Source organism: Larimichthys crocea, chromosome IX (genome assembly GCF_000972845.2).
Source record: "Larimichthys crocea isolate SSNF chromosome IX, L_crocea_2.0, whole genome shotgun sequence".
Classification (NCBI taxonomy): Eukaryota; Metazoa; Chordata; class Actinopteri; family Sciaenidae; genus Larimichthys; species Larimichthys crocea.
The window spans coordinates 12,767,391-12,789,092 of NC_040019.1; the positions used below are offsets into that span (position 1 = coordinate 12,767,391).

A 21,702-nucleotide genomic window follows, 5' to 3' on the forward strand; every position below is an offset into this window, starting at 1 on the left:
GTTAGCAAATAACCCCACAAAATAATGTAGCTAATGACATGCTAACTCTTAGCCTTGTACTGTAGGTAGCGAGCTAATTAGCTAACATTTGTAGCCTAGAGCATTTAAAAACAACATTCAGAGTACACAGAGTACTTCTCTTACTACATAGTCAATAGTTTGTGAAGCTAAATAATGCAGCGGTTAGCAAATAACCCCACAAAATAATGTAGCTAATGACATGCTAACTCTTAGCCTTGGAAGTAAAGTACTGCAGGTAGCGAGCTAGTTAGCTAACTTTTGTAGCTTACGCTAGAGCGGTTAAAAACAACATTTATAGTACACGCAGTACACACAGTACACAGAGTACTTCTCTTACACAATCAAATGTTTAATTGGTTTGCTGCCTGCTAGCTAACTGTTAGCAAATAGTCAGTTGGCTACCTAGCTACGGTGTTTTTACGCCATAAGCTCTAATGTTAAGCTAACATTTGTAGCTTACACTAGAACATTTAAAAGCACCATTTAAAGTACACAGAGAGTACTTCTCTTACTACACAGTCAGTCACTAGTTATTATTAGTAACTGTTAGCAGTTAGCACAGGGCTACAAACTGATGTTAAAGTTTGCTAACTTAAGCTAACATTAGCCACCAATGTCTGGTCATAGACTGAGTAGAGCTGAGTTGAATCAGTCAATCAATATTTTTTTTTTTTTAAAAAGGGGGAAAGTGAGTTTCTTCTTCTTCTTTTTAAAGTTTGTTTATTTAGATTGTTTCAGTTAGAAACGAGTTTAATAGAAGCTAACGTGTTAGCCTCATATTTAAAGACCTGCGATGTCAGAGACCTCTGCTGTGCCTCATACCTCCTTCTGTCCTTTGTCCGACTAAATAAAACAGTTCCTACAGTTGAATGACACCATAAAACTTATGTAACCGGAGCGGGAAGCTGACCTGAAACCGGTCATTAAGAGGACAGACGGTAATCAGCGCACCGTGAGTATTGATTGGTTGTTTACTGCGCCTTCCTACAGCCCCGGAGGTGCTTCTGCATCTCCACGGGTGAGAGATTAGGTTCCCCATTGTCATCAGAAGCACACACACACACACACACCTTTAGCCGAGAAGCTCTCGCCTGACTGGCCGGCTTTGGAGGCCGAGCTCGCCTGAATGGCTGACTGGTGTGTATGCATGTGTGTGTAATGGAGTTGGGGGGAGGTTGGTCCGTCCTGCTGAGAATGAGCGACCCCCTCATCTGCAGCCACGTTTCTCTTCAGGGCTGAACTCTGCAGGGAGCTGAGCTACTGCTCTTTCACAGGCTAACGTCCTGGCCTTGTTTTCAAACCTCCTCCTCCTCCTCACAGAGACATCCTCCCCTCTGAATCCTTCAGAGACGGCTTAAGCCGACTACCTCGGGCTTAATTGGGAGTGAAGTGTTAAACCTCGGTTTCCAGGCGAGTGTATTCAGGGAGCCTGCAGGTCTGATAAAGCACCAGGAGGTCTTAAAAACTCTTAAATTTAATTTAAATATAAGCAGCAAACATTACTTATTTAGGCAACGTTGTCTGCAGATAATCTAGGTAATAATCCAGGTCCTGGGAATACTCTGATTACTTTCTTTTGTTGCAGAGTTAGACGACAGCTAGCCTGACCTACCAGCACACATACAAAAAAAACTAAATGTATACACGACAAGTTGAGGTCTTACATCGTGTTGTGGGTGTTAGAGGTCAACTGGGTTCAAGTAAAGTGTGTCGTTGTCGCTGGAGGATGAACCTTCATGCAAAATGAGGTCAATGAGGATTTGAGGTAACTGGGTCAATCTGTGTCTCTGTGTTAAGTAATCAGCACCTCCTCACAGTATAAACACACTAATCAATGCTTTCTTTGCTCACACACACATCAGTGACCGTAAATATACCCTAAAAAACCTTTTCAGCTTCTAACCTTTGGAAACACGACTCTAGAAATAGCAAACTGCGCTGAAATACTACAAGGAGGAAGGAGTCCTCGTCAACCGGCCGGGCTGAAATTCCTCAGCTCTGTCAGAAAAACAAGAGGCCGCCTTTACGACACACGAGAAATTGCAAACGATCTCGTCACCCAGACAAGAAAACGACTCCACCTCCAGCGAGACGCAGAGCGAAGCCGCTGTTTTATGGCGTCCATTTCACCGTCCAATAAAAAAAAAAGGCTGAATTTGTTGTCTAATTGCTGCCGTTCAGGTTCCAAACGAGGTCTGTCTGGTCTGCGACTCTTTGAAAAGAAAAGAGTCTTTCAACTCTCGAGGTCGCTGCGAATGAATCGATTACTAACACAACTGTCGAAGCACGTCTGAGAGCTCATAATCTATGAATTTATGATGCCGGACTGAATTAAATTATTGAGTAATATGCAGTTTATTTCCCAGTTTATATAAAATGTACAAAATTAATTAAAAATGCTCCAAGGTGACGTCTGATGTCTCGTTTTGTCACCCCAAAATATTAAGTTTAGCATCTACGAAGAAGAAAATCTGCAAATTTTACTTAAACCTGATTGTCAAATTTATTAATTTTCAGTCATTCAACTAATAAATAAATTGTTTTTGTTGTTTGTTGTGTCATTGGCTGGATCAAACACATTTATTTTTTTTTCATATCGTTTTTAACGTTATTTCTTTTGTTGTGATATACAGTACTTGTTGCTTTGTGTGCGTATATTATGTGTGTGTACTGTAGCAATTTGAGATTTGCTTCAAATGTAAAGTGCATTATAAATTAAATTTATTATTATTATTATTATTATATTATTATTATTATTATTATTATTATTATTATTATTAACGTTAACTGATGTCGGACGTTTCTGTTCGTGGTCGTGTTGAATTGTGTTATACTCACAGGTGTTTCTATTATTTTGTCCACCCAGTCTCCAGCCTTACACCTAGTTATTGTACTAAAGACTTCACTTGGACTTACGTAAGATGTTGAAATACTCAAATCTAAAGTCAGGATGCAAAGGTACAATTACAGGTACACACATTTTGTGTGAAGCAGCTTTAGGTCACGGCTGAAGAATTACCCCGGGGCAGATGTAGCTTCGTATTTACCCCCTTTTGCTCTTTGCACTTTGTGTACAATGTGTGTTGTTTCTCTACGCTGGAAGACGACCTCGTCTTGTGGTAATTCAAACACATTAATTAAATTCTTTTTAATCCTTTTTTACAAGAGTAATGCAGGTTAATGCTTCCAGTCTTTAAGCTTCATATTTAACGACACGAGTGGCATCAATCTTTGTCTATATCTTGTTTGTAAAAGCCATTTTGGTGGTTTTACAGGAGTGCCGGTTTATTTCTTGACCGGAGGCAGTGACTTCCAGTTCTAATGCTAAGCTAAGCTAAATATTAACTAGGACTTTAAAGAAAAAGTACTAACTAACAAAGTACACCAAGTCCTGCACAAAGAATATTACTGAAGTACAAATATTATCAGTAAAATGTACTAATAAGGTTGGAAAATACCACCCAAAGCTCTCAAACAGTACAAAGTACTGCGGTACATCTCCATGTCATTCACAGGGTGCAGTGCATGTTAATGATGGAGTGACTTTGAGTTCAGATCGAGCTCTAATTTTAGAAAAACAACCACCGGTTCACATTCAGCCCCCTGACAGAGCCGGCTCCTCCGTGGAGGATCACGGTCAGACAAACAAACGCAACCTCACCAGCATTTTTACGTCAGCGTGTCTCTGCTAAGACAAATAACGGCCATCAGAGGTTTCACAACAAGCGTCAAAAAGGAGGACGGACGTCGTCGTCTTCCCCCGTTTGAAAGCTTTTGTTTGAGTGCTGTCTGTTCCTGACGCGCTCGCCCAAAGTCATTTGTTTATCCTCTGAGGACCATCAGCACGCCAGCCACCGCCGCTCCTCTCCAAATGCATTTGTTCCCACCCCTGAGATAAAGCCCGGTCTCCACAGAGATCCTCGCTGCTGCCGCTAATGAGCTCAGGAATCCCATCAAGACATAAATAAAATCAAATAAAAGCTTTTAGCGTCTGCTTACAGGTGGATCCGATCTGAGTTTATTAAATGTTGTTTTCTGAAATGTGAGCGAGCGGTGTCCGCTGGATCTTCTCGATGTTTTTGGGACATTTGACGCCGAGAGTTTGATGAGAAGATCGATGAGTCTCTCGATGTTTGTGTGAAAACAGGAGACAGTTAGCTTAGCTTAGCATAAAGACTGGAAACAGGGGGAAACAGTTAGCATAGCTCTGTCCAAACATGTTTGTTTCATCTGTACAAAATTGAAGTGTATCAAAGCCAGGGACTATTTCTTGGCCGGGGGCAGTGACTTCCTGCCATGCTAGCTGTTTGCACCCAATTCCAGTCTTTATGCTAAGCTAGGCTAATTACCTCCTGGTTCAAGCTTCAAATTTTAATGGATAAGCACGAGAGTGGCATCAGTCGACCCGTCTATCGATACCACTCCCACGTTTGTACATTTGACATGCAGCTGAAACCAGCAGACAGTTAGCTTAGCTTAGCATAAAGACTGGAAACAGGGGGAAACAGTTAGCCTAGCTCTGTCCAAACATGTTTTATTTGTACAAAAACAAGTTTCAGAGCCATGTTTGTGTTTTTACATGAGTAATAATGCCGGATTATGGAGCTTGATGGATAGACACGAGGGTGGCATCAATCTACTTCTTCTTCTTCTTAAGCATTTATTATCATCAGACATTTTGATGGTGATTATTTTAAGATTATCATCACATCTGATCAGCTGAGATACTGACTAAAATAACCAGAGTTACAGGAAAAAACTCGATGTGGGAATAACCAGCGCATCAGTGAAGCAGGCCAACAAACGGCCGATGGGGACGAGAACATCCAGAGGAACTCTGTGGGAACCGCCGGGTCCCTGAGTGAAGTTAACTCGGAGGAACCTGAATGTCGTTGCTGCTCCCGTGGGAGTGTCGTGGTGAAACTCCAGCTGTTTCTGCATTCTTGTTTTCCTCTTTAATGTCGTCATTCTCCCTCCACTGCATCAGCACTCGACATCTCCTGAGATTACATTCTCTGCTCTGCCACAGTCTTGATTCAATGATGGAGTAGTAATACAGATTTTACTGTTGGTTGGACACATTTCCATCCAGCAGGTGAGTCACACACCCAAGACGCTAGTACCTAAAGGACCATCTTAAAGTGCCGATAACTGATATTTTTAGATGCAATGCCACCATGTGAAAGGAAGTGATGAAGCTACAGAGGATTACCAGCTGGATCTGCAGCTCCCGTCGACTTTACAGAGGGTTTTAACTCACTGTTTAGCTTTTTTGGCGTTGCCACAGCATCATTTTTAGCACTAAAAAGGTCTCCAAAACCTACTGTACACCACCTGATTGGTGCCAAATGATCAAACAGACAAACTGAACACACTTGCTTGTGAACATAGCAGAACATTTAGCAAGTAAAGAACCAGATATTTCTCTTTGGGGTTGGTGGAGACCAAAAATGGAGCTACAAAAAAGTCAATATTGGACTTTCATTGATGCCAAATGGACGTATTAGTAAAAAATAAGCAACTCTTTGCTAACAAGTTCACCTTATAAACTTGAAATGTTGATAATATGTTAATGTTGTGTTTGCAGTTTGTTTCTGCTGCCCCAAATATATATATATATATATATATAAAAACAAACATCGCCATGGACTAGTGTTTCTAAAACATAACGTAGGCTGAGCCTCTTATTCCTGCACGAGTGGATGTTGTAGTATTTTGATTGAGTGTAATATATCCTTTAGAGATGTCCATGCTTGTCCAATTGGTAAAAAAAACCCCGGGGCAGACCCAGATCTTGCTGGGGGGGCCTGGGAATGCCTCGAGGTCCGCCAGGAGGAGCTGGAGCACCCCTAATAAATCTGCTGCAACCGCGACCTGACCCTGGATAAGTGGATTACAATAGATGGATGGATTTCAAGCGATACTTCCTGAGATTCCTCCACGTACCAACACAGGGAGTTTCTCTTTGCGTAGCTGTCCGGCTCAAAACGTTGCTGTTTTAGCTTCATCATTAGCTGTTGTTTAACATCTAAAAGAACGCTTTAAAACCCACTGTGCACAACCTGATCGAGGCCAAATGATCTGCAGACAAACTTACAGTCTAGCTGGTGAACAAAGTGCAACATTTAAGAGGTAAAGAACCAGATATTTCCCTTTGGAGATGGTGGAGACCAAAAACGGAGCTAAAAGAGAGCCAAAATTGGACTTGTGGACACAAAATGAACATTTAAGAAATAAAAAAACAAATGTTTGCTAGTTTGCTATGTTCTTTTTAGTCATAAACCTCTAAAAATATCCATAGATGGTACTAGAGGACTGGTATATCCTTCCATCTTGTAAGGCAATAAATGTGTAGAGCTATAAAACGTTAGCTGAACCTCCAGTGTGGAGTCCAGACCGTCCAAACACAAAAACACACCTGCAGAAGCCAAGAGCTTCTTTATGAGCACCAGTGTGACCTTTGACCTCTGAGCAGCAGCTTCGTTGAGGTCAAAAACAGCCTGACAACATCAGTGTGTGTGTGTGTGTGTGTGTGTGTGTGTGTGTGTGTGTGGGCTGAGTCCGGTGGTGAGACTGCTGAAGGGTTCAAATCAGATCTCAACGCTCGCCTGGTCGATAAAAAAAATGACTTCACAGCAAAAACAAAACCTTTCCAGTAAGTGTGTTTTCATATCTTTACACACACACACACACACACACACACACAGTTTGCATACATACAGATATAAGAGAGCAGAGATGTCATAAAAAGAGAGAGAGAGAGAGACTTCCTTTAAAAAGTAAAAGATGAGTCAGAGCAGCTCGCTGAGGTCACTCCATCCTGGTTTGTAGTAGTCAGTAACTTCGTCTGAGTTAAAGTAATGTTTTACTTTACTTTTAACTTTTACGTATACGGCAACAAAACGATGAAACTTTAGGAAAGAAAATCAACTCTTTCAAAATAAAAGCTTGATTTTCATTCAACGGATTCAGTCAGCATCGTTCATTGTCAGAGCCGGTCTTAAAAAAGACAAAAAAGGGAAAATTTTCACCTAAAGTAAAACTGGAAGAGACAGGACGACTAACACGAAACAAATGTTTCTCAAAACTCAAAACTGTGGCCTGTTTGGTTCATTATCCATCACAAAAAAACAGAAAATATTCACAGTTAGGAAGCTGAAATCAGAAAGGATCGATTCATCGACTAATCGCTGTAATCGTGCTTAAAACATACAGCTTTAAACTCTGACAGCAGCTCCAGATGTGTGTGTGTGTGTGTGTGTGTGTGTGTGTGTGTGTGTGTGTGTGTGTGTGTTTAAAGCCAGCTTTTGTCAAACAGTCAAATGAAGCGTGCGCGGATGTGTCGAACAACTAGCCCGGCAACATTTATCTGGGCTTGCCTGTCTTGAAAGTGGCCGTTTAACTGTCAGCGTAACGTCATAACGGCGTGCCTGCACGAGGAAGGAATACTTTCCTACATGATGAACAGGATGCAGACTCACACCGTATCAAACCTGAACTACACGCCCTCAGCTTGCTCAACATCTTTAGGAGGAAGCGAGCAGGTGTGACCGGTCTGCTACATAAACTACAAACATGGCTCCTCCTCGCTGCATCTCATTTACCAGCCGGGCACTGATATCCGTCAGCGAGCGGAGGCTGGTTTTCATAATTGATTCATCAGTTTATTAAAGTTATTTTAAAAGGAAAAAAACAGAGAAAAGTTTAAAAGTGCTGATTGTTTTATAGGAAGTTAAATATTTTGAGTTTTTTGGTGATTTCTTCACAGTTTTATCACCTAAATCTGCAGATTAATCAATAATTTAGAGATTCAGATTTGACATAAAACGACAAAAGAAGTGTATGAAGTACGACAAATTTTATAGATCAAACCTCAAGTTTCAGTTTACGGTCAAAGAAACCAGAAAATGTTCACGAGGAGCTGAAATCACAGAATTTAGACTCAGTATGAGCTGCCATCAAATTTAATGGTTGATGACTAATCGATTAATTCTTCCAGCGCTGATTGTTTCATCTGCAAACATCAGAAAAAAACGTCACATTATTCAAAGTTGAGTAGAGACGTCACCAAATGTCTCGTTTTGTCCAACTGAGACTTTTTTTCCATTAATCTGAGCGTGTAGTTCGTTTTGTCTTTTTAATTTGGACGTTTTTTAACTGATTAATATCCAGGAGATAATTGTCAGATTAATTATTCATGGAAACAATCGTTAGTCGCAGCTCGACTTTAGATAATTTACATTAGAAAAAAACACATTTTACAGATGAAAGGTTCCAACGTTTTTACAGTTTTACAGTTAGTTATCCATCGCCACAAAAAACTGTAAAAATTTTGATTTTACAGTGAAAACCTGTCAAATCATCACAGTGACTGTAAACTCTGAATACGGTAAACACACCGTTAATCCATGTATATCAGCCAAAACTGTCATTTTCTGTTAAATACTTGCAGCGTTTATAATGTAATATACATATATATATACCGTTGTATATATGTAATTTTTACCGTTGTTTGTTAAATGTACTATGAGGAACTAGGAGATATGCAGTAATATTTATGCAGAGTTGTTTCCTTTGAAAAACTGTTTGATGGTCAGAAGCGTGTTTATGAACGGGCACGTCCGGCTCTCGGGTCGGTCGGATATATCGGCTGGAAAAAAGCAGCGTCATCATCATGTCAGAGTCGTGTGAAGTTATTTTAAACATCCGAGTGAAATTTATTCATTTATTCAATTTATTTACATTTTATTTTGAAGGTTTTGAACGATGCTGACCGATCCAAAAAAAAAAAGCTGCTGAAACACTTCTGTTCAAGTTTGAATCAGAAGTTTCACAGTGTGCAACATCTTTATTATTAATCAGAATCAGAAATACTTTAATAATCCCAGGGGGAAATTATTATTATAAAATTATTAACAGCTTATTTAATTAAGAGAAGGTAGAAGGTGTTGTGGTTGTAGTAGAGGGCGGCGTGGTGGTATTGGAGGTGAAGACATGGTGTAGAAATATTCAGTAAGCTCCACCTGAGAACTGTAAGCTGCTGCTCAGACATCAGTCAAAATGAAAAGTACGTTTACTTCTGATACTTCCAGTTCGTTGATCTCTCTTTGAAAACAATGACTCAACTTGTAGGCGCATGCCGGGCATACCCCGCTCTGCTGTGAGGAAACATGCCGGATGAGCTCTGCAGGGCTTGTGGTAGCTTGTGTCGTCCCCTGAAGGTGTTTTTAGAGTTACTGTACTGGTTTTTAAAAAAGAAACACAGCAGCTGAATCATACGTGATACTCTATTGTGACTCTGATTATTAGCGGGGTCACTGATTTCACACAAACAACGCTCGTCATGGAGAGAACTGCTCATCCTGTGGCAACAGTGGAAAATTACTAAGATCGGAAGTTTGAATACTGATTAGAAACTAGTGATATGGACTGAGAGAGGGAAAACATTACAGCTGTGTCAGAAAATGTCATTGAATATTTAAAAAATAAAAGCATGTACGTGAAAACATAAAAAAATAAGACGTTAACTACGACTCCCATGGTGCAATTCTGTCACAAACACCCAATCGCACAGCTTCAAAATTGCATCGCCCGCAACAACCGAAAATTTAAGTTTTTTACATTTTTAAAGTTGCTACAACTCAGTTTTCACGCCTGTTGACAGGCTCCTTCTCCGTGGCAACGGCAGACGAGGCTCATGGGTATTGTAGTGTTCAGAGCGGCCCGTCAAAATGACGTTAAAGCGATTAAAACTTGCAGCTTTAACGTAAAGCAGCACGATCATTACATCACCCAGAGTCCAGGTATATGACAAGCAGAGCTGCAACAATTGATCGATTAATAAAATGATATAAAATGTCAAATATTTGACAGTTTCAAGGTGAGAATTGGCTGTTTTTGCTTGAGTAAATTTAATATTTTTATATTTTTTGACTGTTAAACGCACAAAAAAAGACATCAGATGATAAAAATGTGGCATTTTTTCTGAGATAAATTGAGAAAATAATCGGATTAATATAAAACGAAGCAGTGACTCCCCTCAACTTTATAAAAAAATACAATCAAGTTGCACCATGGGAACTGTAGTGCCTCCTCTTCTATTACAAATAAATCCTAAAGCCACGAATAAATTAAGGAAGCTCTTCATGTTTGGCAACAAAGACGAACTACAGTTTGCCTGGAAGTGTTTAGACAACGAGAAAGTTGCTCAAATAGTTTCAGGATGCGCCTCAAAACCTGATTTTGCTTGTCTAAATTTTAACAAGCAGTTCCTGTTGAAGCTTCGAGGCGCTCTGCCACACACGAGGGCGTGAGTCAGGGTTCGTTTAACGTCGAAGCTCGGCCTGCAGGTACGGTCGGACCAGGCGAACGAGATCAGACGACGGTGCAAAAGGTGGAGCATGCAAAGAGGCAGAATAATAAAAAACTGAAACCAAACAGGAGATCCCCACGTGAGAGAGGAAGTGAATGGTTAGAGGTGGCGTGACAACATCAGCGTGTGGAGGTGGAGGTGGTTCACTGTAGGTTTATATGGAAACAGAGTCTGAGTCTCTTAAAGGTGAATTTGGCTAAACAAACACGATGATGATGATTTCCCGGCCTGACGAGTACAGGCAGTGCAGATAATGAGTTATCTGGCAGAGCAGGTTCACGTCAAACTTTCTGTGTCAGGAAAAGTATTTTAAAATAATAACACAGCATTGATTGGACACAAGTATATTTATATTTATATATTTAGTTATATACTGTTAGAAATGTAAAACATCTGTCTCTTTGTGACCTTAAACTCCTGAAAGAACTGATCAGGGTCAGAAAATAGAAGCTAGCCTTTACTCGGAAACTGGAAGCTAGTTAGCCTAGCGTGCTAGTTAGCCTAGCGTGCTAACGTTAGCACCAGATAAAGCTTTATGGGGAGTTTCAGCTCATTGTTTAGCTGTTAACGGTTGTTAATGTAACTTATATTATGCATTAGCAATTTACTGTCACTTTTCTTGACGACTTTAAACACTTCTATACTCAAAAAAGTGGAAGCTAAAGCTAGCCTTACTCAGCGTTTCGAAAGCTAGTTAGCCTAGCGTGCTAATGTTAGCACCAGATAGAGCTTTATGAGGAGTTTCAGCTCATTGTTTAGCTGTTAACTGTTGTCAATATAACTTAAATTATATGATGCATTATCAATTTACAACATCTGTCCCTTGACGCTTTTAAACACTTTAATGCTCGAAAAAGTAGAAGCTACTAAGCTAGCCTTACTCAGTGTTTCGAAAGCTAGTTAGCCTAGCGTGCTAACGTTAGCGCCAGATAAAGCTTTATGGGGAGTTTCAGCTCATAGTTTAGCTGTTAGCGGTTGTTATGTAACTTATATTATGCATGAGCAATTTCATTCTCATAGCGTTGTTTTTGTGGAGCATTTAGTGGCTACATCAGGAGTTGGTAGATACCAACATCAACAACAGAGCTAAAAAAGCTGTTCTCAAATTTGTTGTCTTGGTCCTGATATAGAGATATAATACAGAAATGGTTGTGGTGATGGGCATCTGGCAAATTGTTTGGTCGACTTCTCTCTCGTAGGTTGTTTTAGTCGAGCATTTAGCAGCTAAAGAGACAGATGTTTCCTTCAGAAGTTGGTGGAGACCAAAAACGGAGCTTAAAAGAGTGAATGGACCTAAATCCATCAGTTGAACACAAACATGACTCTAAATGAACAGAAATGTTGCTCTATAACTGCAGGATGTGTAAATTAGCCGTAGTGCAGGCAGACTTGTTACCAAACATGAATTTTAATTTGAGTTGGACTCCTTCTACGATGACGTTTCTGCTGTCTGAGGAGAGCGGAGTAGAGGAGGACCATCAGTCTTCATTAAGCATGCTCCGGCTGTGAGCTGAGGTAACAGCCTCTGATGGATGACACCTTTAAGTTCCCATTAAAAGGTAAGCATTTCTCATAAGCAGCTTCTGATTTACACTCAAGCTGCAAGCGAGCGGCGAAACAAAAAGCTCGGCCTTCGTTCAAGTCTGCAGCTCGACGGCAAACACGTCTTTTCATTTCTACCAGAACCGAAAGGATCAAGAACAGCCGGCTCGGCTGTGTTGACCTCAGAAGAATAGCGAGCGGTGCTAATGTGTTTAAAAAGCTCGAAGCAGTTCACCTGTTATTAACTAAAGTGCTCTGTTTGCAGAGCTGCGGAGGGCCGAAGGGCCGCTCGCTCTCTCCGGAGACCGACCCCGCGAGGCCCGGGAGGATCCCAGGAGGCGAGGACGGTGGCAGGCTTTGACTTGCTAAGACAGTGTGTGGCTGAATAAAACTCCCCAGACGGCACAGAGGAAAAAGACCACTTCACCGGCTTAAAGCGAACTCTGAGAGGCCGTTTATCAATTACAGACAAATAATTAGAAACTATAATTGATAAATAATGCCAAACATTCTCGATTCTTGAGGATTTCTGATGAATTATTTCGTCTATAAAACTCCAAAAAGTTGCATTCATGCTTGTTTTGTTCAACCAATCGTCCAAAAACCGAGAAAATCTTCATATTTGAGCCGCTTGAACCAGCAAATATTGGTATATTTACTTTAAAAATGATAAAAACTATTAATCAAATATGAATTAATAGTTGCATGTCAATAAATGAATCAATAATTGACTAAATGTTGCAGCTTTGAACTTGAATATTTTTGGTATTTTAGACGGAAAAACAAGCTATTAAAAAGAGAACGTTGGCTTCAGGGAGGAGTGATATTTGTATATTTATTTGTATATTTTCTGACATTTCATGGACTCAGTCAATACATAATAATTAGCAGATTAATCAAACAGTTAGTCGCAGCCCGATGTGCATCGACGCCACCACCGGCAGCATTATTTGGTGTCCAGGAAGAAGTAAGACGAGAACAAAACTGGGATTTATCGAGCCGACCGAGGGCAGACGGGGGAGGTAAACTAGTTACTCCCCCCTCCTCCTCCATCCGCCTCTCTGCTCCGCCGACTCTCCTCTCCCTCCAGTTGAAGGTTAATGATGAAGGAATACGACAGAGGAATACAGATCAGGGAGACGTGGATGGATGTGGAAAGAGTGCTAAACCCGGTGTGGAGCAGCTGTGGCGAAAGATTAGGAGCATTTTTTTAAACCAACCCACGCAGTAACGGACAACGCTGGTGGAATTCAATATTTTTTTCCTGTTGTCAATAAATCCCATGAAAACATCAATATTGAACCAACCCTACTCACTAGAGCACCAAACGTGGATTCATCCACCGCTTAAAGTAGTCCCTAACAAACACGTGATTTCTAAAAAATTACAGTGAGAGTTACTGAGCATTCTTATGAAATGAAACAACAAATTTGTAAGTTTAAAGATTTAAAAAGAGCTTCGAGGTCAAATCCAGAAATTTAGAAGTCAGAAAACGTTGAGAGAACAGTTCTCCGTCCGTCTCCATCAGAAATACGCAGATGTTTTACTTTTGACGGACACACAAACGACAAAATAAGTCACCATACACGATCTGATCGGCTCCAAACAGCAGACAAACAGTCAGATGTTTCCCTCAGGAGATGGTAGAGACCAAAAACAGAGCAACATTTGACTAATGCGACACAAGTAAGAACACAAACGAATGATGGCGTCGCTCTGGATGTGTAAATAAGTCAATGTTTGCCAACACATCAACTTTAAAAACTGATGATATGTCAATGTTGTGATTACGACTTGTTTTAGCAGCTATTGCACCAAAGCTAGTGAGACAGTTAGACTGATTTTCAAAATAAAACACCATGTGCAAACTTTAGATCGTAAAAATGGCAAACTTCTTTATCTTTACATATTTAGAAACACACAAACCAGAAAAACGAGCAAATTTAAGTCAGTTAACGAAGTCTGAAATCTCCTGGTGGGGTTTGAAGTTGTGGAGGACGGAAACAAACAATGCCGTGGCCTCGATGTAGACGTGCTCGGTGGGGTTTCGCTGTAATAAGATGGAGGAGCTAACAGCGGCTACAGAGGGAGTACAGAGAGTGTAGCATCACAGAGACGTCGCTGAATGAACTCTGGACGGTTTTCAACTTTCAACCTTTCGTAGAAGCGGTGCCGCTTTAACCGTGGAGTATTTTTCTGATCCACCTTGTGTTTTGTGAGCTGCTGTAACAAGTGAACCAGCAGCAACAAAACTGGTCGGAGAACATGAACATGCACAACCTCTTTTAGTTTTATACGAGTCCGGTCACCGTTGTGTGAAACCATTTTTCAAAAAAGGCAGCTCTTTGCCGACGACCGCTCTCTGTGAAATCCAGCCGAGCGTTCGTCTCAAAGCGTGCAGCTCCGATAAAAATTGATCTTTCAGAGCAGAAGCATGTCGAGGTGCTATGCATACACCATTAATGCTGATCAACAACCTGCAAGGCCAACGAGGAGCCGTGTGTGTGTGTGTGTGTGTGTTTATGTGTGTGTGTGTGTGCGTGCAAAGCTTTGCATCGTTCAATACGAGCTCGCCGATTCATCGATTCTTCATAAAATTGCAGATGAGAGCGCGAGCCGGCAGTAATCAGTGTATACACAAGGCCTGAGGCTTCATGTATGCATCAGTGTGTGAGTGTGTGTGTGTGTGTGTGTGTGTGTGTGTGTGTGCTTTGATGTTCTTAACTCCGGTTTAATTCAATACAGTATGCTGAGTTTAGCAGTTAAGTGTATAAATATGCACTGTATCACAGGATCAGAGATTTAGTTAAAGCAGCTGCGATCGATATTTTTATTACGACGTGACAAAGGAGGGTCGTCTGATGAACCTCCGGGGAGTTATCATCTGCTTCGTCGAGAGTTTCAGCTCATCGCTTATCTGTCCGGCTACAACTTTACTGTTTTGGTTCACTCTCGTCGCTCTATCTGTGTCATTCAGCAGCTTCATCTAAAAAAAAAACTCAAAATAAGTCACCATACACGAGCCGATCGGCTCCAAACAGCAGCAAACAGTCAGATATTCCCCTCAGGAGATGGTGGAGACCAAAAACAGAGCAACATTTGACTAACGCGACGCAAGTAAGAACACAAACGAATGATAACGTCGTTCTGGATGTGTAAATAAGTCAATGTCTGCCAACGCATCAACTTTAAAAACTGATGATATGTCCTGTCTTGTTTTAGCAGCTATTGCACCGACGCTATCGAGACATTTAGACTGATTTGCAATGTAAAAACTTTATTTAAATAAAATTAATGCGACTATACGACCGTGACTCTTCTTTTGTTTTGAGTATTTCTACCTCGACTGGCCACAGAAGCCATTTGGACCGAATAATATTACAGACGATCTGTCTTTTTGCAGACGATGCAACTATTTATCCGAGTGTTGTTGTTTTTACATCATAACAAAGCTAAAGCTCACTTAACTTTGACCTAAAACTGGAGGAAATAAAGTGAATATGAGAATGAAAGGTCAGCAAAAAGAAGATTGCAAATGTAAAACTGACGTTCAGTATACTATATACGAACCACAGTGGTTGTTTTAGGGTTAAATTGAACTGTTCTGTACGTACAAAATGCTTAAATGTTACTTTTTCGTGCACAGATGATCTTTGAATTAAGATCTAACAGAATTAAGATGCTGAATCTTCCATCAGAGACATTTTCCCTTCAAACTTCAGATGTTTTTATATTTAAATAACTATTCGTGTCCCAAACTACAGCGTCAGCGTGCACATAAAACGTCTCAAATGTTACTTTACTGTTGCAAACATCACAGCTGCTTAACACCTGCTCTGCAAACAGACGTTAATGAAAGTGATCAACGACATCTTGAACCACCGAAGGCATCGAAACAGTCTCAAGCTTCAGGCTCTTTATTCACACACACACACACACACACACACACACACACACACACACTTTACTTGTAATCAAGTATTTTTAGATTGTTGTATTTGTACTTTTACATCAGGATCTGGGTGTGTGACGATGACTGCAGAGGGAGTAACACCAGAACGTCCTCTTCCAGACCAGAGCCGTCAAACTTTTGGCTGAACTCGACCCGGTAAGATTTCACTGTGTGGTGACAGAATGCTACGCTGCTATCAGAACCAAACCCAAACGTCTGAGCCCAGAAACAGGCCCACAGAGAGAGCGCCTCTCAAACATCGACACGACGAAATGTGAGGAAAACTACGAGATACAAGACGAGCTGCAATGACGACAGACGACCACTCCCCCCGTCAGCTCCTCTCCGTCCGTCCGCGAAGCAACAGGCCGGTGGCAGACTTGAGCACAGAGTCTCAAATTCTGCACTTCAGTGCACAAAACGACAGAAATGTTGACGTAAACCGAAGAGTTTTAATTTGTAGGGTTGTGCAAACACACTCACGTGAAGTCAAATGACCCTAAAACAAAAGTTTTCAGTGATTTGACGGAGAAAACGAACAAAACAATTCATATTAAAATGCAGTGAATCACTGTTATTCTAGCCAGATCCGTCTTTTATATTAAAAAAACACTTCAAGCCTCTAAATCTGAGTCTGAGAGAGCAAGTGGTCGAGCAACATAGACAGTGAATGAGAGTGAGCGAGCGCCGGCCTGGATAAAGTCGTTAATCAGAGAAATAAAAAGTGATTTCAACCAGACAATCCTGAAAACCATTGCAATTGGGCGCTGAATGATTAGTTAGATTGTGTTTATAGTTATTACAAAAACTAACATTTTAAAGCTAAAATGCCTCCAAAAAAGACAGATTTTGGTTCTTAAATATGAATATTTGATGGTTTTCGTCATCTTCCACAGTAGTTAATTGGATTTGGGATGTTTAGATGAATAAAAGACGCTAATTCAACAGGAGATTTGGGCTTTTGCGACACTGTAAAGAGGATTTCTATCATTTCTGACACTTTACAGACCAAACAATGAAACCTTTCCTTTAAGTCCTGACTGAGCGGGTAAAGTAATAAGAGGAAAGTGAAGGGAGGGATTCTCCCATCGACAACAAACAAACACTGCACATTAACATCATTGACGTTTGAAGGACCTTTGACTTCACGCTGCACATCAAGAGGAGATCAGACGAGGAGAGAGGAGCCTGTGAAAGTCTGACCTTCACCTCCTTAAAAGTGACCTAATAACTGGTTAACGCAGGTAACAAACACATGACGGCGTCTGTTTTCCCACCATATATAGAAACCATGTATTTCCTCGTTTAGATAACGGCGTGCGTTACTGTACATCTTTGTCATTTCGAAGTTGTTTTGACAAAGCGAGCGCACACAAACAGCACAGCCTATACTTTAACAAGCCCTATACTTCAGCTCAAACCTACACCTCGACATCCCCCGAGCGCTGAGACGTCCACGTCCACGTCTGAGACGTCCACGTCATGTTTAAAGCTTCAGCGGCTCCGTGAGGCCTGAGATCGCCACTGTTTGAGTTTGTTTGTGCGTAAAACTGCAGGATCTTAAAGATGTTAGGCGTCTTTAACTGGACACAACCCAAAATCCAAAATCCGACGATTCTGCTGTGTTTAGTGCTAATTAACAACATGCCAACGTGGTGAACTAAGATGGCAAACATGGTAAACAAATCTACTTATCGTTAGAATTCAAGGGTTACTATAAAGCTACTATAAAGCTCAATACAAAGAGGTTTACTGGCGGGGAGCGGAGTCGGTGTCGTGCCAGAACAGGAGCTGGGCTCAGCAGCCTCTATGGAAATAATGGCAGAGGAGAGGAGAGTGAAGAGGACGCTGACGGAGGAAGCTAAGAAGAGAAAAAAGGGCTCAGAGCCAAGAAATACTCCCAGTTAAACTGTGAATTGCAGAACTTCTTAATAAGAATGGACGGCGTACCGTCCGTGGGTGACGTCACGGACACGTCGTCCTGTCAGTGGAGAGTATTCGCTCTCGGCCGCCTTTATCTCTGCGCTGATTAACAGTGGAGGGGTTTGTTGTTGGGAGTACGACGGGGGTCCGCGGCCAGTGTGTGCCAATTCATTTCCTCAAGGTCTGAAGAGGGAGAGAAAACCTCCCTCCTCCGGTTCGGCCCACACATGGGGAGATTACATCTTTTATTTATCACTTCTTGGCTCTATTTTTCTAGCAAATTCCAGACTTGGGGGGTGTGTGTGAGAGTGTGTGAGTGTGTGTGTGTGTGTGTGCAATCAAGCCAAGAAAGAAACCCTCCCTTCATATGCGAGTGTGTGTGAGAGCACTACTGTTATTCCTCTTTGTAAGCGTGCAGCTCGAGCCCCCTCGCTCTGAGATTCAGTTTCTTTCCTGCAGAAACGTTTCCCAATATCTGGGAATATACAGGCCTCTCTTATTTTGGCAGGACAGGACAGAGAGAGAGGCCTGCTGTGTGTGTGTGTGTGTGTGTGTGTGTGTGTGTGTGTGTGTGTGTGTGTGTGTGTCTATTCCCCCCGTGGCCATTCACAAAGCCCCACATGCATTTAAAAGTGAAGGGGGTGGTGGAAGAGGGGACGGGGTCATGCAGAAACTCAAGTGTTCAGATTGCATTACAATTCAAATGAACCATGCAGAGTAATGGGATTACTACAGCCTCCCCCTCCCTGAGGGAGAGCTCCCTCCCTCCCTGGGAAGGCGTCCACCACGGCTCGGGGGGGGGAGGATGCTGAGCTCTCAGGTGAGAGACACGATCAAAGAGTTCAAGTTGATGAAGAAGAAGAAGAAGAAACAAAACACAAAGAGCCCGAACCAACCGTCCGTGAATCACGGCCCCCAGTTTTCTGTCTTCTCCTGCTCAGCGAGCGAGTGAAAAGATGCTTTTGTTCAGCCTCGGAGGCGACGGCGACGCTTTGAAAGACACAAATGAACGTGGAAACAGGGACAGAGCGCCACAATGGGAATGCAGGGCATTCGATATGCGTGCCGGGTAATTAAAATCTCAAAAGAGGAGGAGAAGAGGAGGCGCACGAACCCAGAAAATAAACAACTAAACGACAGAAAAATGTGACTGAGTCATGCAGCGGTGGACAGAAGTTGTCATGCACAGGCAGCTGTCAGATCAGCACATGTGTGTGTTCCTGTTTCACATCATTTAAACCTCTCTAAACACACACACACACAATAACTCGGCTGCATATTTGACTCTGCTCCAACACGTCCTGTCACAATCCGCTGATTAAAAAGCTGGCAAACGCACAACATGAGCTGCCGGAGGAGTTATGATCCGACAACTCATTCAAATGTAATGTGTGTCAGTTAAAACCCAACCCAACACCTCGAGCACTTCCCTTATTACTCAATACTGCCAGTGTCAATCCTTTTAAAAATGTCAAAACAAACATTTAAAGCAGAAAAAATGAAGTTTAATGCCTCTAAATGTTGTTTTGAGTCACATCAGATGGATTCATTTGATATATTAATGAGATTTAGACAGTTTTGGGTGTTTTCTGACCCTGATATATCAATAACAGCTTGATTTATTTGATATATTAATGAGATTTAGTGTTTTCCAGCATGATATGAACCCCTGAACCGGCTCCAAACTTCAGCAGATATAGTTTATGATTAATTTGATATATATAAATGAGATGAAGGCACCTTTAAACTCCCTAAAATGCTGATGTTGGTGTCCCGGCAGCAGATCTGGAAGTTTTCTGAATGTGGGCTCCTCTTTGTTGGAGTCACAGCTTGATTTCCAACCTAATTAGTGGATTTTTTAAAAGGCTTTGTACCTTTTTTTTACCCCCAAGCAAAAAAAAAAAAACGGATTTAAATGCCCCAGTCACACATTCCCATTCATGCAGCAGCAGATTTAAAGCCCCATTGTGCCTCTTCAGCCTTTGTTGTCACTTTTTCCAGCTTCAACTTTTTAAAAAAACAACATATTTAATGTTTAATCTTTGTTTCTGGATGATAAATGTTGTTTTCTGCGTGTGACACTCACCGACTTGCAGCACGTTGTCCACGCAGCCGCTCTCCAGCAGAGCGATGCCCCGTCGGAAAGGCAGCCGCGTCTCGTCGCCGCTCTCCCCGCTACTTCCGATCTCCTCCCCGCCGCCGCCTCCCGTGTTGAACGACGAGTACATGCAGATCTCCCTCTCGCTCCTCGGGAACGACCAGTACACGATCCGCCTCTGTACGGGCTCCGGGATCCGCTCGAAACGCTCCTCCACCCGTTGAAACGGCCACTTCTCGGCGACTTTCCTCGCCGCGATGTCCAGCAGAGACTCCGGGTTCTGGGTTTTACTCGACCCGCCCTGGTTGGACGCCGAGCCGCCGGCGCCGCCGCCGCCGCACGTCGCCCCCGCGGCCCGCTGGCCTTGCCGACATGTCGAGCCGTATCCCGGTCTACAGCAGAGCCGCTTGGCCGGGGGCTGCTGTACGCGCTCCGCCATGATAGCTCCGCTTTAACGGCGACGGAGGAAGTCAACGCACCATATGAACGGGGACGGGGAAGGAGAGGTTACCCGCACGGCTCGGTGTCGGCCGTGTATGGACAAATCATCCTTTTAAGGAAACATGGGGGCAGGGTTTCTGCGGCTCTGTCAAGCCCCTTTGTTGACAAATGAACGGGAGGCGGAGCCTGCCGGGCCCGCTCGGTGCTAAATAAGGACCGGAGGGCGGAATTCCCGCACGGCCGCTAATCCTTTGTGAGCCCGCATGAAAGGCTTTGAAACCCGGGGAGGGGGTTGTGACAACGGCCGGGTGTCGTTCACACGGAGAAGCGGAGCTCCAGGAGCGGGGCTTGCTTTGTCTGCTCGCCCCGTGGTTGGTGGTAGAGAAGCCGGACTGGACGCGGGGCGGTGATCGGGCCCTGTCAACACCGGAGCCTCGTGGTTTTGGGGGAGGGGGCAGTGAACGCAGCACCGCCCTCCCCCTCTGCCCGTGTGACGTTCAAATGTCCGCTGGAATGTGGCGTTCAAAGCCGACACACTGTGTGTGGAGACGGGCTAAAACACGAAGCTAACACCCCAGAAAAATGTTTCTTATTCTGTTTTTACATGAAGAGTGAGTAAAAGAAATAACACCATGAAAACAATAAAACAGTGACGCTAACTGAGCTAAAAACAGGAAAGAACAAATAAAACAGCTGAAGAAAAGCTGCCAACTGTAGCTGCTGTTAGCTAATGTTAGCTCAGTCTGTTAGCTGGGGCGTCTGGACTAAGCTAAAACAGGAAATAACAATAAAATAGTGAAGCTAACTAAGTTAAAAAGATATTAAAACAATAAAATAGTGAAACTAACTGAGTTAAAAAGATATTAAAACAATAAAATAGTGAAACTAACTGAGTTAAAACGATATTAAAACAATAACAGTGAAGCTAACTGAGTTAAAACGATATTAAAACAATAAAATAGTGAAGCTAACTAAGTTAAAACGATCTTAAAACAATAAAATAGTGAAGCTAACTAAGTTAAAACAATATTAAAACAATAAAATAGTGAAGCTAACCAAGTTAAAACGATATTAAAACAATAATAGTGAAGCTAACTAAGTTAAAATGATATTAAAACAATAACAGTGAAGCTAACTGAGTTAAAACGATATTAAAACAATAAAATAGTGAAGCTAACTAAGTTAAAAAGATATTAAAACAATAAAATAGTGAAGCTAACTAAGTTAAAACAATATTAAAACAATAAAATAGTGAAGCTAACTAAGTTAAAACGATATTAAAACAATAATAGTGAAGCTAACTAAGTTAAAACGATATTAAAACAATAACAGTGAAGCTAACTGAGTTAAAAC

General features: G+C 41.9%; 1 protein-coding gene across 1 annotated transcript in view; it reads right to left on the reverse strand.

The window, feature by feature from the left end:
- zswim6 (zinc finger, SWIM-type containing 6) overlaps nucleotides 1-21,006 on the reverse strand; it is a 43,233-nt gene extending 22,227 nt beyond the window's left edge. Inside the window, exon 1 of the mRNA XM_019278728.2 lies at nucleotides 19,897-21,006. Coding sequence (XP_019134273.1) covers nucleotides 19,897-20,347 — 451 coding nt within the window. The 5' untranslated portion in view covers nucleotides 20,348-21,006. The remainder of the gene's footprint in view (nucleotides 1-19,896) is intronic.
- Nucleotides 21,007-21,702: the final 696 nt, after the last annotated feature.